This window comes from Lynx canadensis, chromosome C2 (assembly GCF_007474595.2).
Source record: "Lynx canadensis isolate LIC74 chromosome C2, mLynCan4.pri.v2, whole genome shotgun sequence".
NCBI classification, from domain to species: Eukaryota; Metazoa; Chordata; class Mammalia; order Carnivora; family Felidae; genus Lynx; species Lynx canadensis.
Window position 1 is genome coordinate 71,203,014 of NC_044311.2, and position 27,908 is coordinate 71,230,921.

The 27,908-nt window shown below is 38.9% G+C and overlaps 1 protein-coding gene across 1 annotated transcript; it reads right to left on the minus strand.

Moving 5' to 3' along the window:
• Positions 1-347: 347 nt before the first annotated feature.
• On the minus strand, positions 348-27,854 carry ZMAT3 (zinc finger matrin-type 3). The gene is given in 10 exon segments (XM_032594707.1): positions 348-2,419; positions 6,226-6,326; positions 6,443-6,609; positions 8,932-9,005; positions 9,008-9,050; positions 23,851-23,940; positions 23,942-23,994; positions 23,997-24,017; positions 24,020-24,175; positions 27,664-27,854. Coding segments are annotated over 9 exon segments (864 nt in total). The 5' UTR covers positions 24,120-24,175; positions 27,664-27,854; the 3' UTR covers positions 348-2,204.
• Positions 27,855-27,908: the final 54 nt, after the last annotated feature.

Consider the following 27,908-nt stretch of genomic DNA (forward strand, 5'->3'; position numbering starts at 1 on the left):
AAAATGCGTTTATGCATTCATAACATCCATTAAGGGCACTGGGAGACTGGAAACCTGAATGTGCAAGGCCAGGAAAAACATCAAGGCCTTTAAGGTCCACTGCTTTTTATACATATGTATGAGATTGTTAAGTGGGGAGAGTGGGCGAAATCCTTCCTTTAATTTATTTGTAAAGGAAAAATGGAAAATAGATAAATGCCACTTTTACAAACTGTAATTCTTATTCACAATCCTTTACTGTTATCTGAAATAAGGATCCAATGAAATTTTCTCTATGGTATCACATAAACATATGTTGTGTATGTATATAAATATATACACACATATATTGTGCGTGTGTACATATACATACACACACACACAGAGACATAAAGAGAAAGAGGGAAAAATGAGATTTTTAAATAATTATAGAACCAAGTGGCCAGCACTGTTATATTAAAATCTACCAAAAAATTATACTTAGCAGCAAAATGAGTAACCTACTGACCAATGAAATAAGCTCTAAATTGCCCTAAACAAATCAATTATATAAAAGGATTATACTATGAGTCACAAGTCTAGATAGAATCTCAATAACGTTATTTCATTCTTCTATTTTGGGGAGAAAAAAAATTACTAAACACTTCTACTATTTTCAAAAAACCACTTCAACCGAAGGGCAACTTGAATACTGAACTAGAGGTTAATCCCAAAACTGAATTTTAAATACCTAATCTAGATTGCTCAAAAACTGTTCATAAGTATTAAAGGAAAAGAATGACAATGATTAATTTCCTTCTCCTCATCTCTTTGCTTATAGAATTCCCAAGGGAAAAAGGAGTTTCATTTTAATTAGTATGTAAGCAATCAAATGTGAATTGACCATAGTGCAAAGATACTACTCATATAAACTTCCTGGTGAATGTGGCCTTTCAAAAGAACTATGGATGAGCACCAGTCTTATCCATGTAACTATAGTAAGTAGATAAAATACAAGTATGAAAGTTCATAGGGTACTCCATTAGTTAATCTAGCCATACACTAGAGCTTCTTATTTTGAAAACAAAAAAACAAATAATAATACTGTTGTAATTATCAGATACCAAAGTACTCCATAATGTATTTCTATTATCTTTTAGAAAGCTAAATTATAAAGAACCAAAGTTCACGTATTTTACTATTGGAAATGATGCTACTAAAATTTGATTAACTTTTTTAAATTCCTCTCTATTTATGAAACAGTAAGGTAGTAGTATTTTCTCAGGACGGCCAACAAACTGGCAAGACAGGAAAGAATGTACAATGTAAGGATCAGTTTATCAAAAAAGTCTGCCAAAACAATGTCAAGAGAACTGAATTTAGGATCAAGACCATCATACAAGTACATGTTATTATCAGTGAATAGCTCTAAAACCATCCGAAAAATATCTTTGTAAAAAATAGCATGTCTATCTTACACTCACTGGATATTGGAATGGGGGCTTGGAAAGCCCATAATATGGCTGGGGCATGAGAATGAGCTTATTTTACAAGCTAATTCAACCAGGACGGGGAGGGGCAAGGGGAGGGGAAAGGAAGAAGGTGGCATTTAAATGAATGAAATCCATGACTGGAAATGAAATTTCACCATTTGGAAGTCTACAAGCACATTGGAAGGTATGAATCCATGAAAATCTGCATTTCAATAATGGGAATACATGATAATGGGAAAACATGTCCTGGGAAAGACCCTAATGCAGTTTACAATAACAGTATATCCTACTGACAAGGCATTGCGTTGAGGTGGTTCCAAAGAAGCCTTGGGAAACCAAAATCTCTGCTTACCTGTTGTCACTGTTATCTGAAGTAAGAACTCAGAAATATTCTTAACAGTACATAAAACTAAAATTGCAAAAAGAAGGTGAAATTTTCAAATAGTTAAAGCTCTAAGTGATCAGCTACTAGTTGACCAGAACTCGGTCAAGATAAAAAGTTATTTCTCATGGGGTAGGTAGGTCACATGCTCTAAGTAGCTCAACACAACTGACCTGAAAAACGCATCGTGACCTAAGAAGCACATTCTTTACCTTCCCCAGTTTTGACATCTCACGGTACCACTGCAGGTTACATATATTAACATTAAGCAGAGGAATGTACTTATATCAAAAGGACCACAAAAGCAGGGCATGTCGACAGAAGGCAAAACACCAGGCAGGCAAAGCTGCTCTCTCTGAATGTAACAAGCACTATACATATCCCAGGTTCTCCATCTCGTTCCTGTACCGCTGCTCAGACACCTTGCTTTTATGTTGCTTGCTCTCTAAATGCTGCCGGGAACTCCATCTCTCTTCGCCAGCCCCGACATTACACATGGAGCAGTAAAACCGGCCACTTGGAGTCACACACATGGCCAGATCACGGGGGATTCTCTGCCGAGAGCGGGGATTGAAGTAAGGACCTGCTAAAGCAAGAGATGAAAGTAGTGTAGTCACTTCAAAATATTTACTCAATAAATGATGGCAGTCTGGCTGATTATCACTGTAATTTGTCACTCTAAGTTCAAATTATAAAATTCACTGAACTCCCAGCTTTAAAAAGAATGCAAAATTCCCAGATTTTCTTAAATTACAATTTTATACAGGTGCAATCTAAAAAGCTAAAATGATTCCTCCAACTATCATCAGAAAGGTTAACGTAGAGCCAAACCCAAGCTCAAAATGGCAATGTCTCTAAAAAGTAAATAAATTTTAAAAACTGTTTAACTTCCAAACATTACATGGAAACTTTTGTGATTATGCTAACTCATTAATCCAAAACTTCGACTTCTAAGATTATCCCAAGAAAATACTGAGAATTTTGCACGGAGATTTGTCAACAAGGACATTATTTATGACCAGTGTTCATATAAGTTTTTATCAAGGATGTGGGGAAAGGAGAGATCAAACACATGATTGAACAATTACGGTAATGGATGCAATGGAAATCCATGCAGTCACCGTAAGTAACGAAAACTCTTTGATTACACGGAAACGTAATTATAATATGCTACTAAGTGAAACAAGAATATCACAAAATATAATCGCATTCTATTTTAAAGAAGTATACAGACAAATGGGAATGACATATACAAAAACGTTGGTGGGATTACTAATAATTTTATTTTCTTCTTTTACATACTGACTTCTTTTTTTTAACTATGTTAAATTGAATTTAATTAGCCTGTGCATTCAAAAAAAGGTATCTAGGGCTCTTGGGTGGCTCAGTCAGCTGAGCATCTGACTCTTGGTATCAACTCACGTCATGACCCCAGGGTCGCGGGATTGAGCCCTGCATCAGGCTCTCCACTGAGCATGAAGCCTGTTTGGGATTCTCTCTCTCTGCCCTCAACTCAGCTTACACTCATACTCTCTCCCTCTCTCTCTCAAAAAGAAAAAAAGTAGGGGCGCCTGGTGGCGCAGGGGTCGGTTAAGCGTCCGACTTCAGCCACGTCACGTCTCGCGGGTCCCATGAGTTCGAGCCCCGCGTCAGGCTCTGGGCTGATGGCTCGGAGCCTGGAGCCTGTTTCCGATTCTGTGTCTCCCCTCTCTCTCTGCCCCTCCCCCGTTCATGCTCTGTCTCTCTCTGTCCCAAAAAATAAAATAAACGTTGGAAAAAAAAAATTAAAAAAAAAAGAAAGAAAAAAGTTAATCTATAATTATGTAAACAATTCTTTAGAATTCAAAATATGCAATGTGACGTATTTATAGTAAACCAAATTATAACTAATGTATTTTACGTTGGGGAGGTTGTTTTTTTGTTTGTTTTTGTTTGTTTGTTTTTGAGAGAGAGAGACAGAGTGCAAATGGGGAGAGGGGCAGAGAGAGAGGGAGACACAGAATCTGAAGTAGGCTCCAGGCTCCGGAGCTGTCAGCACAGAGCCCACGGTGGGGGCTCAAACTCACAAACCGTGAGATCATGACCTGAGCCAAAGTTGGATGCTTAACCAACTGTGCCACCCACGCGCTCCTTGGGAGGGTTGTTGTTTTTATTGAAGTATACCTGACACATCATGTTACCTTAGTTTCAGGTGTACAACATAGTGATTCGACGATTCTATACATTATGCGATGCTCACCACCAGTGTAGCTGCCATCTGTTTACCATACAACACTATTATAATACCATTGACTATATTTCCTATGCTATACCTATTATCCTCTGACTTATTCATTCCATAACTGGAAGGCTGTGTCTCCCACTCCCCTTCACCATTTTGCCAAGCCGCCCTCCCCTCCCCTATTAGCTATTTGTTCTCTATATTTACTTAGCATAATACCCTCTAGGTCCATCATGTTGTTGCAAAGAGCAAGATCTCATCCTTTTTTATGATTAATATTCCATAGTGTGTGTGTGGTGTGTGTGTGTGCACGCACATGCATGTACACACCACATCTTTATCCATTCATATACTAATGGATACTTGGGTTGCCTCCATATTTGGCTATTGCAAATAATGCTGCAATAAACAGGGGTACATATATCTTTCAAAATAGTGTTTTTGGGGGTGCCTGGTGGCTCAGTTGGTTAAGTATCCAACTTCAGCTCAGGTGATGATCTCGCAGCTGGTGAGTTCAAGCCCCACATCATGCTCTGTGCTAACAGCTCAGAGCCAGGAGCCTGCCTGCAATTCTGTCTCCCTCTCTCTCTGCCCTTCCCCCATTAGCGCTCTGTCTCTCTCTCTCCCTCTCTCTCTCAAAAATAAATAAACATTTTTAAAAAATAGTGTTTTTGTTTTCTTTGGGTCAATACTCAGTTATGTAACTGACTTAAGTTGGACCACTGCTTATTAATTTTCTGCTTTTCTTTTCTACTGTAAGAAATACTTAAGACTTTTCTCAAGATATTATTTTCACTGAATCCTACAGTTTAATCTATTTTATTACTGTTTGGTTTTAAGAATTTTTAATTTCCAGTATGATTACTTCTTTGATCCATGAGTCATTTAGAAGTATTTTAAAAATTTCCAAACGGAAATTTCATAACATTTTTTTAATGTATTTTTGATATTGACCTCTCATTTAATTGTATTCAGGCCAGAGAATATAGTCTAAACTGCCATCTGTCCTAAAGTTATTTTATCTAATTTTTAATTTTTTAAATGTTTACTTATGAGAGAGAGAGAGAGAAACACAGAGTGCAAGCAAGGGAAGGGCAGAGACAGAAGAAGATACAGAATCTGAAGCAGGCTCCAGGCTCCGAGCTGTCAGCATAGAGCCTGACGCAGGGCTGAAACTCACGAGCTGTGAGATCATGACCTGAGCCAAAGTCGGATGCTTAACTGATGGAGCCACCCAGGCACCCTACTTTATCTAAAATCAATACAGCTATCTCAGCTTCCTTTCAGCTGAATTTTTTATCTAATCTTATAACACTTGTCTTTAAACTGGGACCTCAGTAAATTTACACTTACTATAATTACTGACATATATCTGAACTTCTATTAATCCTATTACATTGTGCTTTCTATATGTCCCTTTTTTCTATGCTTCTCTTGCCTTTCCAACTAACTTTTTTTTGGTTTTTTGTTTGATTTACTGTTCACGTGAATTACCTCTGCTGATATGTGTGTGCACTGGAGGCTGTGATGGGGAGAGAATGAAGGACTATTCAGTTCAACTCTCCCTACTGGAGACAATCAGAAAATGCAGACAACATTCCTCTAAAGTGGCAGTTCTAAACTGAAGGTGTATATGAGAATCACTGAGGAAGCATTTTCAAACCACACATATTCTGGGTCCCACTCCCAATTTACTGACTGAAAATCTCTAAGTCATGGTTCAGGCATGTGTATTTTGTAAAAATTCCCCCAAGAAATCTGATTCACCACCCTACTTAAAAGCCACTGCTATAATCTTTGTTTATTTTCCCCCCAAAATGAAGATTTAACATTGTACAGCTTAAACCAAACAGCCCATTTTTATAATGCATTTTACATTTCTCAGCAGGCAAACACCAGGAGCAGTACAAAGGACTATGATCAGAGACCTTAAAATAAAAATAAATACTATACCTCAGCATAAATAAATGAATGAATGAATGAATAAATAAATAAATAAATAAATAAATAAATGCTTGGAAATAAATGCCAACTTGAAAAGCCACTAGACAATTGAACAAAACAATTAGCTAGCCCAAATTCTCAGGACTACTTATTCCCATTAAAGGAAATAAAAATAAAGAAGACCATCTGCAGAATGTAGCCAAGGTATGTGGAAATCCACAGGATACCTGAATTATTCTGTACCGTATACATATTCCTCCTATTAGGCATCATCTTATACTCATTCCCTTCTTTCCGGGTCCGCCGCTGACCCGCCTCAGAGGATTCCCTGGAGAAAAGAAATTTTAAAAGAGTGAGACTTCTAAACAAGGATCCCTTTCAACTCTTTTTTTCTAGACAGTCTTACACAACACTTTGGCCTCAGAGAAAAGTGGCAATACCTACGAGAATGAGTTACTCTGAGCTTCCGCCAGCCGCAGCCTCTTGGCATGATTCTTCCCTTGATAGTGAGCCTGAGCCACAGCCGGAGAACTAAAGGAGGCATCACAGAGCTTACAGTAATCGTTCTCTGTGGCCAGGATCACTCTGCCTCCCGGCTTAAAGGAGCCCATCTGACATCAAAGACACAAAAGACAAAGTTAAAAAAAAAATGTGAAGTTTATTCCCTTCTTTCCTTCAAAGTTCCCTCTAAGTGTTGAAAGATAACCAAAGGTTATGGTATGACCACAGCATTCGGCTTATAAGGAAAGGACATAATTCATTCCAGAAAAAAAAGCAAACAACAACAGAGAGAAAAAAAAATGTTGAAAGACAATGTGGTTTTGTATTACAATCACCTATGTACCGAACTGGTTATGGCTTGTTGCTATCTCCATGGAGAAATTTTTAAAGAAGCATAGAAGATTCAGGGCAGTACAGGTAAGGGCCTAATATCACATTATCAGAAAGGTAAAGTCCATCCAGAATCCACCAGCAAGCCTTTAATGATGCCTACTGCTTTTAGGGCTTGCTACCTAATGCAGAAGGATATACAGACATATATTTACAAATGAGCCCCTCTCCCAAAGAGTCTAAAAATTAGCTACAGATGTAGCTGGGGAAAAATAACCAATAGATTCAGACAACTGTATTCAGCTGAGAAACGAGTTATGAGAAACCTAACACAGTGCCTGGAGATAGTATCTACTCAATAAATACTGTTAACAAAAAAGACAAACTAGATTTTGGCTAGAGGAGAATAAAAATATATAATAAGGAGCCTGGAAAGCATATCGTATTAGGACCAACTGAGGGAAACAGTATTGTTTCATCTGGTCAGAAAGATTTTCTGGGGACAGGATAGCTGTCTCCAAAAATCACAAAGGGCTAGGCTGTGAAAGAAGGTGATGGCTGTTTGCTCCGGAGGCAGACACCAGCTGAAAACAGTCCCCAGCCAGGAGTGACCATCTCGTTCCAGAGCAGCCTTGAGGAATAAGGGCCCTGTAAAACTGCTCAGCCTGAAAATCTGTCTGGGTATTTTCCAGTCCTTTGACTCTGTTTTTACCTTCTCTCATTTACCCCCACAAACTCGTGAGGATGGAAAGATAGCTGGAATGGCTGTCCACACTTTAAATACTGGAAAACTGATGTTCAGACAAGAAAATTATGCTGTCATGTTAGTAGAGGTCCAAGGTCAAAAGAAATTCTTGTTCCACCAATTCACAAAACATGTAATGCCATGGACAAGTTACTTAGCTTACCTGAGCTTCTAATAAATGTCCAGCTGAGACAAATGTTGCTGGCCCATGGATTACATGCCCACTAATAAGGCCAATACCTCTACGTTCTTGGAAGCACTAAATGCAATCAGGGTCCAGGACTAGAATGAGGCAAGATAAGCATTTGCCATGGGCATGAAATTTAAGGGTGTATCCAAAAACTCAGCCATCAAGATAAATATTTTTAACGGAACATTCTTACAAATCAAACCTGATGCCAAAAGAAATCAATGTAAACAAAGTATCAAATTTTAAATACAGACAGGATCAGGAATAGCGCCATGCCAAGCCATATGGCAGCCAAGGCAGAAGGAAAATCAGTAATACCTACCCCATCTTTAAGTTGTTGACATTTTGTTTACTACTGATTTTTTCAAATTAATTTTGGATTTTTACAATATGACATTAAAATATTTATCTTGATAACTGTTTTGGCTCCCTCTTAATTTTTGTGCCTAAGTCAAGTACATCCCTGACCTCATCTTAGTCCCAGCGCTGAATGAAGTGACGCATGAAAAGTGCTTAGCAGAGTGCCTGGCATAGTAAGTGCTCAATTAGAGTTATTATTATCTATGACCATGTATTGTTCTACGGACAAAGACAGATGAAGGAATACAATCCATATTTCAGAGACTGTTACCGAGTACAGGATTTCTTGCCTCAAACACCTGCTTTACCTACTAAAGAGTGAAAAAACTTGGCTCACCAGTATGTGTCATTACACCAAAGTCCAGATAAAGTTTATACAGGCTCTCGCCATAGAGGTAAGAAAGCGGTAATCTGAGAAAACTGACCTTGCTGGAAGGCAAATAGGAAGTCAGGGGATTAACTATAATAAAGATACAAGTGTTTAAGAACCTCTCTTTTCATTCAGAGCTTAGCCTAGACATTCAGAGTTATTTAACCCAGAATTTTGAGAAATGCTTAGAGAAAAGTACATGTACCAATATTTGTTTCATCATTTCATGCATCGCAACCAAAGCCAATGAGAAATCTCGAGGGTTATGGATGTTGGCAAGCTTTACATCCAGCACTACAGTTCAAGGAGTTAAAAGTACCAAGGAGAACCTTTTGGAGTATTTGCCCAACTGTACCTTGATGGGCTCAGGGATGACAAATTTCATCCATGACCACTTGTGCACCAGGACAACTTCCACCCTGACACATGCATCTCACCTGTGGAGGGACCGGAACCGCTGGGGTGGCCACAGGTTCCACCACGCTGCTCATTCTGGCAGCAGGAGGACACTGTTTGCTGCATAGTAATTTCGGAGTTTCTTACCGTGATTTTTACCCTAGAAGTAAAATGAAATGAGTAATCACCATGAAGAAAATCTGTCAAATTGAGTCAATGTACTCACTAAAAACACAGAAATAAGGGGAGAAAAACCCAAGCGATGTTACCTACATTTTATTTTTTCAGATATATGCAACAGTGGGGTAAAGAGACTACTATATCTTAAAGTAAAGAGTCTACTCTTTGGTTCCAATAGAATGATTTATCTGGGAAAGATGAGGGAACAAAGCCAAAAAATCCGAATTTCCTATTATTTCTGGAAAAGTATCGCATTTTCCAGTGATCTATGTCCTCCCACCAACTTGTTGCCATTCATATGCCACTGCCTAAATATGAGTTTTATTACACTCTGATCTAATCTACTTTATAAGTCAGTAATGAATGGATAATCCAGTTATTTTTACAAAAATAGCACTTGCAGAGTATCTTTTACTTGCAAAGGACTCTCCTGTGCATCAGCTCATTTGCTGCTCACAAAATTTCCTGTAAGAGGAATTTGTTAGTATTTCCCACACATGACAGCCCGAGGAAACTCAATCTGGAGACGGTGGAGGACTTGCCCCTGGCACCTTCAGCTGGGGTGAGAAGTGGAGGCCAGAGCTTGGGACAGGCCCTCCGTATTGAGAGCAAGCCCCTTTTGACTATATCAGGATGGCTTCGGGAGGCACTGTGACCTCTACTAAATGCACTTGCCTCTCTTGGTGTGTTTAAGTTGTTATTCACACGATTATATTCCCTGAACTGACAGAAACTTCAAGCCTGTAGGCAAACATTCATTCACCATCTACTACAGGCTAAGCCCTAGAAACGAAAAGACCTAGCACACACTCAAGAGGAGGAGACAGATATATAAGCAGGTAATTAAAGTAAGGCGATAAATTCTACCTTCTGACCACCGGAATGCCCTAAAGGTGCTTTTGCCAAAGTCACGAGACCTCGTGGTCAAACTCACATCTGTGGCTTCAACCACATTCTAACTCTAAGCAGCATGACACCATTGCTACTCCCTTCTATTGTCTTCTGTGACTCCCACTTACCTCCTGACTTCTCATACTCTAACTCTGCAACATCCAAGCTCCACCGTTGGCCCTCTTCTCCATCTACATTATTTTACCCTCATAGCTTTAAAATAATCAACAAGTTAGTAGCTCCCAAATTATCTATCTCCATCCCTATTTTGGACTGAAGGATTGTGTCCCACCAAAATTTGTATGTGGACATCTAATCTGGAGGTGGAGCCCTTGGAGGTGATTAATCACTGTCCTTATAAAAAGAAGGCCAAGGGGGCGCCTGGGTGGCGCAGTCGGTTAAGCGTCCGACTTCAGGCCAGGTCACGATCTCGCGGTCCGTGAGTTCGAGCCCCGCGTCGGGCTCTGGGCTGATGGCTCGGAGCCTGGAGCCTGTTTCCGATTCTGTGTCTCCTTCTCTCTCTGCCCCTCCCCCGTTCATGCTCTGATCTCTCTCTCTCTCCCAAAAATAAATAAACATTGAAAAAAAAATTTAAAAAAAAAAAAAAAAAAAAAAAAGAAGGCCAAGAGCTCCCTCACCCTCCTCATTCTGCTATGTGAGGATCCAGGGAGACGTTGGCTGTCCGTAACGTGGAAGAGGACCTTGCCAGAATCCAACCATGCTAATACCCTGATCTCAGACTTCGGCCTCCAGAACTATGAGAAATGAAACTCATTCTAGCTCCAGGGCTTTTGTACTATGCTGTTCCTTTTGCCTGGATGTTCTTCTTTCAGTTCTCTGCATGGCTAGCTCCTTCTTATCTTCAGGTCTTAACTCAAATGGCATCTCACTGCATGCCATCCTCCCCTACTCTGCACACACATATTCTCTAACACGTTACCACACCGTCTGGTTTATCCTAGTTCCAATTAGCATGATCTGAAATGACATTGTTTGGTTGGTTTTTTATCTCTTTTGTACTTTCTGGAATGTAGACTCCTTAAAAATAAGGACCTGTCTTGTTTACCTCTTCTATCTCCAATGTCTAGAACAGCTTCTAGGCACCGTCTGGTTCAGCCGGTAGAGTGTGCAGCTCGGGTTCGTGAGTTTGAGCCTCACGTGAGATGTAGAGATTACTTAAAATAAAATAGTAAGTAAATAAATAGATCTAGAACAGTTTGTAGCATATAGCAGACAATCAGTAAAGATTTGTTGGCTAATGAACAAGTATTATAATGGAGATAACAAATACACTGCCAAGAGAACGCAGAAAAGGAATTTCTTAACTCTGGCTGAATGTGTCAGAGAAGGCTTCCCTGAAAAGGGGACAATCAAGTATCTTTTAAATGAGCAAAAATTACCAGGCAGGTAAGGAGTGAGGGGAAAGAAAATTGTGAACAGAAGAAATACTGTAAGGAAATACTGTAAGCAAAGCCCAGCCTGCCCTACTGAGGAATCACAAGAGAGACAGTCTTCTGGAGAAGAGAAGGACTTGAGATACATAGTGGGCTTAATGGCGAAACAGATCTTGGACTTCAGAGGCAGCAGGGAGCCCCTGAAGGACTCTAAGCAAAGTAGTTACATGACTGGATTGCATTTGATAAAAATCAACCTGGAATTAGCACGGGGGATAAGTCAGAGTAGATCAAAGCTGCAGCTGGATAGATGGAACAGAGCTAAGGACAAAGCCCTGGGACAATATGATGTAACCGTGTAGTAAGAATGAGGATCAAGAAATGAGATTGAAAATGTCTGGTCCATCAAATAAAATGAAAACCAGACAAGTATGGTATTATGGAAGCTAGAATAAAGTGTTTCAAAAGAAGAGTCTAATTAGATACATTATGACCCAGGAACTGTACTACATATCACCAAACAGAAACATACATATAAGGAGATATCTATAAGTGTTCCTAGGGGGCGCCTGGGTGGCTCAGTCAGTTGGGTGTCCAACTTCAGCTCAGGTCATGATCTCACCATTTGTGAGTTTGAGCCCCACTTCAGGCTCTGTGCTGACAGCTCAGAGCCTGGAGCCTGCTTCGGATTCTGTGTCTCCCTCGTCTCTCTGCACCTCCCCTGCTCACACTCTGTCTCTCTCTCTCAAAAATAAACATTAAAAAAATTTTTCTTAAAGCATGTTCCTAGAAGGACTGTTAGTAACATTGAAAAGTAAAAATAATTGAAGTGTCCATCTACAGGATAATGCATAAATCATAGTCTGTTCCTACAATGAAACACTATACAGTAGTTAAAAATAAACATTCCAGGGCCATGCATGGCAACGTGAACGATTCTAACAAAATGCTGAATGAAAAGAACAAGTTGCAAAAGGAGATATATAACAATAATTTTTTAATATGGGAGTTAAAAATATTAAGAGCCACTACAGTTTACATAAGGAAACAGTATGTAGCAAAAGTACAAAAAAGTAATGGAACAATAAATATCAATTCAGTACCGTAGCTACACTTAGGAGCACAGGAGAGGATACAATTTGGGAAGGGATGCATGGGGGCTTCAACTGAATGGATAATTTTCACTCTTTCAGCTTGATGGCAAATATGCAGGTTCATTATATTATTTTTGTGCTTTTTTATGTCTGAAGTATCTAATAAAAATTTAAAACAATACTAACAGGACAAGAAAAAAAGAGTTTGTTCACCAGGTCAAATGCTACTGTGGGGTTGAGTAACGTCAGGACAGAGAAGTAATGCTTGGATTTAAAATCAGAGGTTGAGTAACTTTGCTAGAACCGTTTCAATAGAGGGGTTAAGAGGTGACATGGAGGGGCTTGGCGAGACAACGGGAGATGTGAAAACAGAAATAACTAGTATAGGCAAATGTTTAGAAGGGTTCTATGACAGGGCAGGGAGCAGACATATAGGGTGGAGAGTGAGAAAGGGAAGTGGGTCAAGGGAAGGCTGGTTTCAAATTTGGGTTTTACTTAGGCTCGTTTGCATGACAACAGAAGGAAGTCAGTAAAACCTGAAGAACAGATGGTACAGGAGCCAAAGCATGTCCGTGAAAAGGCAGAAGAAGACGAGGCACATGGTACTACAGGAACAGCCAACATTAGACACTATTCACAAGTTTCAAGCTGACGTTACGTCCATAACAAAATGACAATCATGGCAACTAATGTTTTTTAGCATTCATGTGATAAGCGGTGTTCTAAATACTTCATATATATGATCTCGTGTAATCTTCATGAAATCTCCATCAAGTAGGTATAATTACCATCCCCATTCTACACATGAGGAAACGGAACTCAGGAGAGTTAAAAACTTGCCCAAGAGTTTCCAGATAGCTAGGCAGCAGGTACCTGGGCTTGTGTGTCCCCATCTACCCTCTACAAACAATACAGAACAGTAAGGAAAACAAATAAAACTACACAAAAGCCATGCCCTCCACATAACCAGAAGGCACAGAATGCCCAGACTTCAACATAACTATAAGTAAAAATGGAGAAAACATCAAATCCCAGGGAGCACTCATTCACACTTCTCACTCACACTTCTGCCACATGCATTCACAGTAAGCAAGAGAGTCTTTCTGCAGGAAAGAGAGAAGAGGAAGCTAGCAGCAGACCTAAAATTGCTTTCAAACCACCACCAGGAAAAATAAACCCACCCTAAGTTTGTAAACACTAAAACATGATCTGGTGGAGCAGAGCACTCACTACTGAACGAGGCTTAAATGTACACATGATCTGAGGCAGCAAAGTGGCTTCTGGAGGAGAAAAAGACAAGAAGAAAGGGAGAGGCACCTTTTGGCACATGGGAGGCAAAGGGCGGGAAACAACAAAACAGGAAAAGCTAGCATCCTACAATACAACAACAAAAATTAGAGGACATACAAACCACAAAAAAAAAAAAAAAAAAAAACACAACCTGAAGAACTGAACTTTGCTACGGTCACAGAAGAGATTGTCACTGAATTAAGACTCTCATAAAGCACCCCAAATCCTCATAATGAACAGATGAAACTAGTCAGTTCTTTATTTATTTTTGAAAACTAATCAATTCTATAAAAAGTTATTACCAAAAAAATTAACACATCTCAGCCAATGAACTCCACCCCCAAAAAAAAACATATGAAACAGAAGAAAACCATTAAGACAATACTCCAATTTGAACTAATATTGTCATTTATTTGGAAATCTGAAACATCACCTTATCACCTTCAATCAGAATCCAAGAGGTACAAGGGAAAATGGACAAAAGAGTAAGAAATGAAAAGAAGGGTAATTAAACTTAGGAAAGAAAAAGAGAATTTTATCAAAAATGAGAAGTAAATGCGTGCCAAAGGAAAACAGACACAAATGAAAATGTACTAAGAGACACCGAAGAAAGACAGAAAAGCAGTCTAGAAAATAAAACAATATAAAGACAAAAATCTTATAAGCTCAGAGAGGAAGCAATGGAAATGGAGGACAAGAAGGAATACTTTATGTAAAACTGGAGCCCCTGAAAGACAAAAAAACAAAACAGCCAAATAGAATATTTGAAACCATATTCAAATAGAATATTTGAAATTACAACCCAAGAAATTGTCCAAAAGTAAATCAAGACCTGAATCTACATATTGAAAAGGCACGCCAGGTTTCTGGGAAAATCAACCTAGAACAATCAAATCTGAAGTATATTTTTCAAAAGGTATGAAATTTCAAAGAAAAAAAAAAAGAAAAGCCTCAAGCTTTCTAGGCAAAAAGACCAAATAACTTACAAATGCATAAGAATTAGAATGGCATCCACAATATGTAAAACAAGGCAGTAGCTGAGAAGCATTTTTTTTTAATGACACGTAATGAAAGTGTCAACCAAAGATTTATGTATAGCCCACTGTCCCTGTGTCAAGGGTCAGGACTACAGAAAAACATTTTCAACATACACAACCTTAGGAACTCAGGACGTGTAAGTCCTGCTTGAGGAATCTTTGGAGCTTCGTTCAACCAAAAAATGACTGGGAAAATTTCAGCAAAAGGGCTGATGGTAAGTGTTTTCATAGATATAATTCTAGATCAAAAACTAAATAAAACGTGGAGATCAGGATGAAAGATTGATGTTCAAATATTACACGACACAATGGAAAATCACGCAACAAAAAACAGAAAAAGGAAGAGGAAAGTAGAACAAGCCCATTGATTCTGCAATAGGTAATTTAGCTGGAATACCATTAAAAACTGACAAACCAGAGGGGGGCCTGTGTGGCTCAGATGGTTAAGTGTCTGACTTTGGCTCGGGTCATGATCTCGTGGTTTGTGAGTTTGAGCCCCGCATCAGGCTCTGTGCTGACAGCTCAGAGCCTGGAGCCTGCTTCAGGTTCTGTGTCTCCCTCTCTCTCTCTGCCCCTCTCCCTTTCTCTCTCTCAAAACAAATAAACGTTAAAATAAAAAACCCTTAACTGACAAACCAGATAATACATTAAATAACTGAACGGGATAGTAAGATCACTTAAAACGTATAAATAATAGGGATATGAGAATGGACTACAAGTTATAGTAGGATGTGATATACATTCCTAAGTATACATTTTGTATAGTTCTTACTAAACACTTCACAAACTTAGAAAAAGAATCAAAGTCAACAAGAATTGGGGAGGACTCAAAATACAAACAGAAACAAACAAACCTTTTGTATAAAAAAATGAATACACAACAATACTGAATGGAGGGGGGGAGAAACTATTCACATGGTCTTAAAGTATCACCCACGATACTTATTAAACACAAAAAGAAAAATAGTAACTTTACAAAACAAGAACCTTATAGCAGGCAGCATCTCTGTAACCTAAGTAACTTTTTAAAGCAATATTTTTACTATATATCACGCTAAAGACAAAAAGAACAATACACAAATATTATCCTCTGGTTAGTAGGTTTTTCATGGGGATGTAGCTTATCAATCCCCAACTATGTATACTGAGAGAGAGAGAGAGAGAGTTGTGGTTAATGAGTGCCTAAGTTTTCACTATCCCAGAAAGAAATTAAACATTAAGAAAAGATGAAAGGCTAGAACGAACACTGTCCTATTGTACTGAAATTGGAAGTTTCAATCTGAACTCAGTTTTCAACATACATGCACATAAGTATATATAAATGTGTGTACACATAAATATATATAACTAGCTCTGCCACTGAGATAATCTAGAAACACTAACATCCCAGTAGCAAAGAGTATGCCTTGCACTCAGATTTTGGTTTCTAAACACCATTTTCCAATAGAAGTATACCTGGCTCCTTGAAGAAGTGGCTAGCATAGGGAAAATACAAGAAAATCCTAGAATCTTTTGTATTCAGGAATTAAGGAAGCATGACAAAAATTACAGGGATGTGTTAAAAGGACACAGGCACTAGTTTGAAGATTCTCACACTTTTCAAATCTGGGACAACAGAAACATCGGAATAATAATGATAATAATACATTATATCCGTAGAATAAATAAGAATCCATAATCTATGGTGATTGAATGAAAGCAGAAAGTTCTTCCTTAAGGTAAAATTCCAACTAATAAAGGTAGAAAGAATAATTAAAACAGAAAAATCACCATTTGGCAAACACCACAGTAATAATCACTGCAGGGAAGAATCATCAATGGATGTTAAAATTACTCAGTGAAAATACCATAAGAAATAAAATACTCACAGAGTCTCAGAGTACCTCCCCACATGATACTTATTAAACACAAGAAGAAAAATAGTAACTTTATAAAGAAGAACCCTGGCAGGCACCACCTTAACCAGTAACGAAAGTCAACAGCACCAATATGCAAAATTTTCATATCATCTCCTTCCCAGTATGATGCACGGGGAATGATGCAACATCACTTCTGTGGTATTTGTGTCAAAAAAAAAAAAAAAAACACACAGAATCTGAGCTTAATAATGAGAAAACATCAATCAAACCAAATTGGGATATTCTACAAAACTACTCTTCAAAAATTGCAAGATTGTAAAAAACAAAGAAAAACTCAACCTGTCTAGATTAAAGGAGACATAACAACCCCATGCAAAATTTCATCCTGGATTGGATCCTGGAACCAGGAAAAGGACCCCATTAGACAACTGGTGAAATGTAGTCTGTAGATTAGATAATATTATTGTTATCAGTGTTAATTTTCTGATTTTGATCATTGTACTATAGTTATAAAAATATAGTTATAGTTATATTTGGGGAATCCGGATGAGGTACATGCAGAAATTTTGGTAGTGTTTCTGGAACCAGCTTGTAAGTTAAAGGTTATTCAAACTGAAAAGTTAATAAAATAGGATAAAACTTGCCCAAAGCCACAAGTAAGTGGCAGAGCTGGGGTCAATCCTGAGCCACCACGCCTCACTGCACCCTAGGAAAAGTCAACAGTATTAAGACCATCTCAGGTACCAGAAACTTTTCTAAATGTCTTACACATACTATTACTAGTGACATCATCATCCTCTTCATCATAAGGCAGAGAGGAGTTAGGATATATTTCCAATGTCATACATCTAGTAACTAGTGAGACTACAATTTGAAGACTAGTCTGACCCCAAAGTCCATGATTTCATGTTCTAAACTAATAGCCTACAGAACAGATACTAGCAAAGGAAACGGTAAGAAAACAAGAGACCTTTAAAAATTAAAGACATAAATGCCAAAGTAAAAAAATTCAATATAGAGTTAGAATTCAATACCTCTTAGAAATAAAGGAATGATGAAAGAGAGAAGAGATAAGCAATATAAAGAATCGATCCAGCTAGTCTAGGCAAGGGCTACCAGAATTGCCAGGAAAAGAGAGAAAGTATAGAAAAGAATTTTATCAAGGAAACAGCATCAAAGAAAATCCCCAGAGCTCAAGAGAAACAGGAATATGCAAATTGAAAGGAACTACTAGCACTGACCAAGGCCAATGGGAAAAGAGGCACAACTAAGCACACCCACACTGTGAAATTTCAGATATTGGGGATCAAAAGGAGAGCCTAAAAGCTTCCAAGGAGAAAAGTTCCAAAATTAAAGTAGGTCACCCACAAGAGAGTAAGAATCAGAGTAAGATTTCTCTTCAGCGATGCTAGATTACAAAAAAAAAAAAAAAAACCACAAAACACACACATGCACACACAATGAGGTATAGCCTTTAACATTCTTAGGAAAAAAAATTTCAACATGAAAATAAACTGTCACATAAGAAAACATAATACACACATTTTTAGACATACAAGGGCTCAGAAAAATTTATTTCTTATTACTCCCTGACTTTATTTTAAAGAGAGAGATGTATTGTAACGTACATTTATATTTATTATTTCTTCCTTCAAGTAATGTGAAGAGGTACTTCATAAAACAAGATTGGAAAATAGAAAGACAGGAAGAAAACATGTATATTTAGAAAAGCGTTGTCCAAGCCAAGAAGAGAAATCTAAAATTGACATCGCTGCAGCAAACCCAGAGGGCATGGGAGGATGGAGGGATCTGGGATAAAGGGGGGATTCCACACAGTGGAAAGTGCGACGCACCGGAGGGGAAAATGGGGATACGATAAAGATATGTTATGTAAGAAAAAGAAGGCACAAGAAGAAAAGCAAAGAAAAACTCTAGGATATACAATAAGCTGCACAATGAAGTCAGGATCCAAATGTGAAACAACTAGTCCAAACTAGAACAGGAAATCAGTGGGTCTAATAAGGATAAATAAAACGGATTGTAAGCAATAAAAACAAAGATTAAGAAGCTAGCAATTGTTATAAATTCATAAGATTCTTCTCCCTATGTTTTTAAAGTATCAGAAACTCGAGGAAAAACAAAAGGTTATTTCTAAGTTACAATCCGCATATGAAACGAACTAAAAAGGGCATGATTTTGAGCAACTGGTGGCATTCAAGAAAGGGTCATCCATTTGAACTTCGCTTTTGAGTAGCATGGGATCGTGACATTGGAAACAGAGAAGAAAACAGTTCTACTGTGGACAATAGTCCCCTACTCATAGTAATGCAAAAGCTGAATGTCAACTTTCAAAAATTGGAATCAACCTTATAAATAGAGCAACAGAAATTTTAATTTGATTATCAAATAAACAAAAATGTGATCAACCTTAACAGTGTTAAAGTAAAACTATTGCCAACACAAGATGAGAGGTGGAAGGCAGAATGGAGAAGAAAAGGAAGGGATAGAAGAGGAAGAGAGAACAGGTGATTACTGCTTTTCATTATATGCCCTTTGTTCTATATGCATTATTTTGAGTTAAAATTTCTTTAAATGTTTTGAGGAAGCTGTTCCTAGTGGCAAATGCTACAAAAGGTCGAGAAAGAACTAGATTTGACCTGTAAGACCACAGGTGACCTTGGAAAGGACCATTTCAGTAGAATATTGGAACAGAAATCAGAATGCAGTGAATGAATAGAAAATGAAGACCAGGAGAGGACAATTATACCTGTCAGAACTCTTAGGAGAGAAGAGAAAAGTTGCCAAAGAAAGGGATTAAAAGCACAGGAAAGGTTGCCGTTGCTATTTTTATTTATATAGAAAAACCTGAGCAGGTTTTAATTTGATAGAAGTAAAGAAGTGATGACAGGTGATGAAATCCACAGTTAGGGCAAGGAATCATCCTCGTACAGAAGGGATATGTACTCTTCTGAAATAAGAAGGAACGAGGTCAAGGGGACTAAGATGGAGAGGCAGAAAGCTGGTGAGACACAGCCACCGGCAGGATCATGGAGACCTCCTGTCTTCTAGTAAGTGCATTTTGACTAAACTCAGTCCACTGCAAGTTCGTTTGGAAAACAACCAGATGGGAGAATTTTGAAAAACATAAAAATTAGCTGCGATTAGAGTTGCTGATCATGAAACCGGGTAGCCAATGTTAAAATATAAATACCAAAATCAGTACTCTAAACTTTGGGATAACATCAATTGCATTCTCTGCATTATCAATTAACATCACTACAATCAGCATCACAACTGTAGAACTACTTTTTTTAACCTGCATTCTGTCTCCCTTTCAAATTAATCTAATTAATACAGTACATTGTTATTTAGCTGCTAAATATTACAAATAGAACTAGATCTATGTTTACGACAAACTTTGGAAATGCACCTTGAGTGAGCAGTTATTTTTCAAATCGACACACAAATTAGCAAATAAATTGGTTGACTTTATTTTCAATTGTGGATGCCCTGGCAAAATTTATCCATTTTTGGTTGCTTGTTTTATTTCTGCTAACGACCTTCTATCCAAAGTAGTTCTTCCTCTGGGCATGTCTGCTGCTAAAACAGTGTTGTGTTACTCCATGCCAGGCTTGCCCTAAGTGACCTGAAGCCTGCAGACAGATTCTAATAAAACGAAGATATGTTTTTCCTCCAAAGATTTTATTTTAAATTAAGATATAACTGAAGCCATAATTGTGAGACTGTAAAAATAGGTAATCTCATTAAAAGTAAAACAACTCAGGGTATTTTGAAGCAGATGGACTGGGTTAAAAAGACCCGGGAATAAAACTAAATCTGTGGTGACCACAGATACACAGGGGTCATTGCGAAGGCAGCCCCAACACAGGAACATCAGGATGTCAGGGAAAGAAGGTGGTGAGTTTAAAGGGAAATATTGAGCAGCTTCCATTGTGTGTCTTGGATTTCTGGAACATGATACAGTTAGACTCTAGCATAACACTGCCCACACCACACTGAAGGTTGTTTATAATACCCTGAGCAATTTGAAACTTTGCGATTTCAACAATGGCACCAACTGACTAAAACGTTTTGAGTAATGTAATCACCGTGATTTATCATTTCACACAAACCTTTTCTAGCTTATAAACAGGCTACCACTGACCCCTTTTATCTCACGCATAAGAGAAATAGTGAATTTGTGGTCTTGGTATCGCTTGGTATTAAAAATTATAAAGCAGGTTTTCAGAAGTAAAACTTTCCATCACCTCATCAACCACTTTGTTTTATTAGCCTACTTAACAATCATTGCTGTTCTGCCCATTTCTGGTTCTTGGTAAGCCTTACTCACTGGTCTTACCCTGGTCTTCAGTAGCCCTTTTCTTTTTAATTTTTTTAATGTTTATTTATGTTTGAGAGAGAGAGAGAGCAGGGGAGGGGCAGAGGGAGAAGGGGTCAGAGGATCGGAAGCAGACTCTGTGCTGACAGCCGAGATGGCGATGCAGGGCTCAAACTCAGCAACTGAACTGAACCGTGAGATCATGACCTGAACCGAAGTCGGATGTTCAACCGACTGAGCGACTCAGGCGCCCCTTCAGTAGCCGTTTTTAATCATTGTCTATTGGTGTACTGTCTATTAGCCTTTGATGCATCTTATAGGCTGACATTTCTGTTTCCCTTCTGTAGTGGTTTCACCCACCTCTAAGTTATGTCCGTGCTCTGACTGTTTATTATTCTGACCTACTCTTTGATCCACACTCGCTCATCTCAACCACATCTATCTTGTTGACATTCAGATTTTACTTCTAAAATTAACTTTCCTCCGGGTGCCTGGGTGGCTCAGTCCATTCAGCATCTGGCTCTTGATTTCAGCTCAGGTCACAATCTCACAGTTCATGAGATCGAGCCCTGCATCAGGCTCTACGCTGACAGCACAGAGCCTGTTTGGGATTCTAAATAAATAAATAAATAAATAAATAAATAAATAAATAAATAAAATTAACTTTCCTTCTATACTATGCTAATAAAATTGTTCCATACTTTCACACGCTCATACATTAACTGCTTTCCCTTGTTTCTCTGTAAAGGGAAAACAAAAACAAAACACCTCCCTCTTTAACAATAACACTGACTTCTTTCAAATCTTTGCTTCTAAGCTCTTAGAAACAAACTTAGAAAAACCCAAACTTTTAATTTTTCATTAGGTTCTACTTTCTTTATACCCACTTGCTTCTCTTTACTCTATTTTTACCCTAGTTCTTGGCTGCTTAAAGTATCCACTATGACAGGCTATCCTTCTCCAACTTTTCCCCTTAAAAATTCTGATTATAGAGACATTTATCTAAATTTCACTTCCCTGTTCTCATGTTTTCTAATTTACATATTTACCATATCATGAACAGAGCTGAAATTAAGTACAATTACTAATCTTACCAACTAAAAAGTTCAGAGCACACATGTGTGCGCGCGCACACACACACGAATGTAAAATCAAAGAAAAAACAACAACAAATAAATGCAGATGTTTCTTATCTAGGTTAAGCCTTATAATCCAATGACCCTCTTCAAATTGAATTCTCTCTATTCATAACCAGAAGCATCCATTACTGTCTATAGAGCCATAACGTGATATTAGGAGGGGGAAAAAGGCAGGAGATACAGATATAATCCATACACACATATTAAAATTACACTGCCCAAGAGTTTTACCTCATAAAAGTAAGCACTCTTCTTTAAAGGGCACACACAGGTAGGTTTTCTCTCAAGTTAATGACTTAAAAACTCAAAACTGTGAGAACTTAAGCTTGATTTTCTGAGTCTTAGCCTATAAAACTGGCCATTCTGCAGGAATAAATGAAGAGGAAAACTAGCACTGAGTCTTGGGTTTGACAAGCATCATCCCGACTCCCCTCAAACAGTAAAAGAGGCAAGGAAGACGCTGTATCAAACACTGTGGTGGAGAGTGTACACAGAGAGAATGAGAGTGGGGCTGGAGAAGGGGAGAAAATGTAAAAATAAAACAGAAGATGCTTCATGCACCAATGAGGACATGTGCCAAGATCTGAGATATAATTAACTCAATCCTCTGCACCTGAGGGCCAAACAAACCCAAACAAAGGGAACTCCAGGGAAGCCACACATTGTCTCTTCCCCCAAATCCCCAGGAAAACAATATACCATCACAATATTTCTGATGTACAATCACCAAGTGACACAGTCATCAGTCTTTAGATCAAAACAAAACAAAAAAGATTTACACTTACAGTGAATAAAACCCGTAAGTTAGAGATGGTTATAGTGGCACGATGGAAGAAATACTTGTATAAGTCATCTTTCTACCTTACGTCTTATTATCGCAGCTACTCGTGCAAGAATAAACAGCCAAATCAATGCTTGACCCAGAAGACATCCTTTCATTCAGTGGTGTTTGGCCCCAGTTGCTTCTCAGGTCGCCTTTTTCCAAAAAAGGAAATTACATAATTGTATACGGATAGCAATCTACAATAAAAAGAAATACCGTACCCTCTCTTTCGAGCCAAAAGTTAGCTTTCTATTTGTTCTTAGGTAATAACACCCTTTAAAATTGTCCTTTCCGCTAGCCATTCTACATGGAGGTGAAAGCTTTAAACCTAGAAATGATTATCAGTTCACACTAACGGGCTAAAAGAAACACAGTATGCTTCCTATGAAGGATAAGGCTCAATATTCCAACGTCATTTTATTCTAACGACAGAAAAATACATGTTTTCCTTAGGAGTGACAGGTTATATAAGAAGAGTCAGAGGTCAAAGAGACAAGTGTAAGATTCATAGAGATTACCTTGCACTGAGATAAACTGTATTAGCTACAAGATAATATTTATAAGGCTAATTCTTATAAACCATTTGAACTGAGCTTGGTACATTATGTTTCAAATACCTATTCACCTGAGGACTGCACGTTGGTCCACGAGCACAGATGATCCACGTTTGCCTACAACAAGTAGTAAGCTATCAAATGTCACACAGTTACGTGAGAGCCCATTCTGTGAAACGTGATGCTCTCTTTTAATGTAGAACCTTAGTGCTTTTTTATCAGACAAACTAATATCTAGTTCTTCACTAAGCCAGTCTTGATTATTCCAGCACAGTTGGTCATATCTGGAGACATGACTTGAAATGGGCAAAGCCCTAAAACATTCTCTCACTAATTCCTGGTTTTCTTTTCTTTCCTTACCTGATAATGAGCCTGGGCTTGCTGCGCTGAGTTCAAGGTGACATTGCAGAGTTTGCAGTACAGAGGCTTACATAGCTCCTCCAGGGCAAGAGTCTTGCTCTCCTCCCTTAGTTAACTCCTCTTCCCCTGCCAGAGGCAAGGAGCCTCCTGCCCAAAAGGCTTCTGTGTGGAAGCTGCAAGGTTCCTGTAGACCTGGCGGCCACTGACATAGGAGGAGAGGATGAGGGCCGCTTAGGCAGAGGAAGCCCGGCGTGTTGCAAGAGATACATTGGGTAGGAAAGCCTGGCATAATCCCAATGGGCGATGAGAAGTCAGTTCTTCAAATCTGAATCAAGAGGGAAAAAAAATGCTCACTTAAAATGTGACCTCAGCAATATGACATGTAAATGACCACACCACCTGACCCCTTCCTCTACTTCTCCAAGCCACCTTTGGGATTTCTTTTTGCCCCCTCTAGCAGACCTCCCCTGTCTGTTAATCCACACTGACACTATGCTCTTCCACTGAGAACAGCTTTATAGATTTCGCTTTATTTTGCTTGGCACAGCTCCAACTGCGGTCCCTCTGCCATGAACATTAATAGCATTGCATCCATGGCTAATTAAATCTAAAAAGTCACATGGCGAAATGGACATCAAAGGTCACCTAGTCCAGACCCCTCCCTCAGGCACACTTACACTTAAATACTCTTGATGATAATTATGCATAGACAAAAACACTAAAGGCTTAAGAACCTTAGCAAATGTCTCTTTCCATCCAAACTAGTCTTTCCATCCAGATGATGTCAAAAAGAGCAAAATAAAGACTGTCATGTCTTGGAACCTGAAAACACTCTGAGAGCTAGCTAAAATATCAAGGAAGTTAGGAATAACTCAGTTACAGTGTACAAAAATAAATAAAAGAGTTCCTTCCCATCACCAGCAATAGTTAAATAGGGTAAGCCAATGATTCCTCCCAGCAGAGGGCTGTAGACAGCGTGTGGGCCACATGCAACTTCAGATTGTCCTCTGTTTGGAATAATACAGGTTTTTGTTTTGCTTTCACTTTTTAAATTGAATTAGTCATCAACATTTAAAAATCAAGAGATTCCTGGCTTCTCCTGATAAAAGGATGATCTGGCAACACTTGGCACCTGGTCCTATATGGACAATTAGCTAGTCAGTGCTGAGAGGCTGAGAGGCCAGTAGCCAGGCTTGCCTTCTGGGGCCACCTTCTTCCCCACTTAGCCTGCTGTCTGTATCTGATGCTACTTGCCTGCTCCCTGTAGGCCCTTAGCATAGGACCCCACTTTGTATGGCCTTACATTCATGAGTCGCCTAAAAAAATCAGAATATTTTCTCTTCTTCTAGCCATAAATTACCTGCATAAAATAATGTATCAACTAAATGTCCTATGAGGTAATGGATCACACTACCATTAGCCCAATTTAATTCTAGTTCCTCATCGGTCTTTCAGCAATTTCCTTTCTCCTTTTATTAAGTAACCGATAATCTCAATTCTGTTTTGCTCCGAAAAGATCCAATATGTTCCAATACCTCTTCAATTTTATACATGGTTTCTCCAGCCTCCCACCCAGCTGGCATCTTCCAACCCTGAGTATCTCAACATGAACCACAGTACACGCTCTGAGTTCCCATGATTCTAATTAACCCAAATTAAAATCCTTACTCCAAAACACACAATTCCTTCCACTCTCTCAACACTACTGAAACTCTTTTCTTGGTCAATAAAATATGGCTATTTTAAACTGCTGAAAATTTCCAGCTGCAATAGAAATGTGTATATTTTCTGACGATAATAGATTTACTAAAATTAACCAAAATTTAAAAAGTTAAACATCTCTTTAGCACAATTATAAGTATACCTGTGGAAACTGCAATCAAGTAATAACTTTTATACTAAATTCAGGGTCTGGGGGCAGCAGAGGATATCAGGGCATGGCAAAATAACGGAGTTAAGAGCAAAATACAAAAATTATTAGTCATGATATTCAACAATACTTCTCATTCATCATAATAATTTATAAAGAACAATATTATTTTATTCTTAAGCAGAAGTATACTGTCCATATCTCTAAGCAACATAAAGAAAAGCAATACAGATTTAGAACCTTTAAAAAGTCAGATTCTCTATAATCATATTACTCTTCTCGATTAATCAAACAAGACAGGCATGGATATTGAAAAAGGAAAACTAAGGAGACAAAGCACTTTTTTCAAAAAGTTAGCTATCTAATTATAACAATTCGTATATTAAAAGACTACACATGCCACCTGTACAGAGACATACTGCTACCAAACTGCCACAAACAAGCTGCCAGTTCAGAAAATGGAGGAGAGTGTTGAAACATCTGGATAAAGGAAATCGACAATACAAACAAAATCAAACACTACTGATTGCCTAGACATGTCTGGACTTGTTTTATGAAAGCTCACTCCCACTTGAGGAAATTCCAGCACGCATCCCCCCAGTGTTGCCTACAGGTTTCCATCAAAATAAAGTCCAGTCTCAAAGCACAAAGGTCCAAGAGGGCCCTTCCAGAGGTGATAAAATCCTGTGCATTACGGAAAAAATTCTTGCCAAGTACGAACTACCCATTATCACATTTTATCTTTATAATTTTTAAAGAATAGCCAGATATTCCAAAATTATTTCTTGTGATATTTAACAAGCAAAATGATAATGTCAACTCCCAAAAAGGATATGTGCATGACAACTACATCAAGTATTACCATGCTTGGGGGGAAAAAAAAAAAACCTAACATAAAAATTAAATCTAAAAGAAATAAAACCTAGTCTTTAGTGAAAGCATTAATGATAGAATATAGAGAAACCCAAAGCGTATGTGACTCGGATCCGTTCAACTACTGCATTAGAGTAAAAGAAACTAACTTGATGGCTAATGTAAATAATATATTCCTCAGACCTTAAAAACCATTCAATCTGATGCTTTAAGTGGCATAAACGAAGGACTTATAGTGGTTAACGTCCTGGTTTGGAAGGGGTTGAGGGAACAATAAAGAAAGTCAAGCTTTCATGGTGTACCTTGTTCGAAGAAAAGGAATGATCATGGCATAGTTTTCATGATCAGACTGGGGCCTACTTTTCACATACTGTATTAAAGACAATCACTTTCTCAGTTGGAGAAACCTACAGAAGAAAGAATACAGTGTAAAGGAACAGGTTATTGGTACCACAGCAAACTAGGGAAGTCTACAGTAATTGGGAATTCAGGAAATGAGGGGAAATGGTGAGCATTACTCAGAGGTCATCAGAACGCAGCGAGAAGTAATGAAAGAGAGAAAAATAGAAAATAATCAGCTGAGGCAAGGTCTATCATATAAGGAAGATTCAGAAGAATGCAGGGATCTGGGGGAGAAGAGGCCTTGGTGAATTGGCGAATGTTTTCCAGTCTCAGCTAAGACGGTTCCGAACCCAAGGGAACCATTTACACGTTTGAATCTAAGCTACATATACTTCAGTATCGCCCACGTATACCTTACATTCCTAATATGTGCCTGCATAAACACGAGCGCGCACACACTCACGCACCTCGATCCCATAAGGATGCCATCACGAAAGATGGAATCCCGGTCTCCCACCGGGCGGGGGCAAGCGTGAGGGCCAAGGCAGCAGCACGCCTAGACCATCCAAAAGGTGCACGTGAAATGCTCAAAAACAAACACAAATATCAGCAGCGCAAGCCTGTCACGTGGAGGGCAGGTGGAAAGCCCGCACCCGAAAGAACCGCTAGCCGCCGTCGCTCCGGGGCTCGTCCTAAATGCCCCGCGGCTCGCGATCGCCGGCACTTACCGGAACCCTCGGGACGCGCGGGGAGTCTGGGCGCCGCGTCCACGCCGGGCGCCCGCCACCGTCTGCCCCGCGCCGGCTCGGCCCGGCTCAACTCTGCCTCTCTCGACGCAACTTTCCCGGCTGGCCCCCGCCAAGCCCCCTCCGCAGCTGAAGGCTGACTGTCAAAAGTCAGTCCAGCCGTACCCACTGGGAAACAGCTGCAGGAAGTGACTGCGGAACCGGGAGGCGGCGGAGGAGGAGACTGA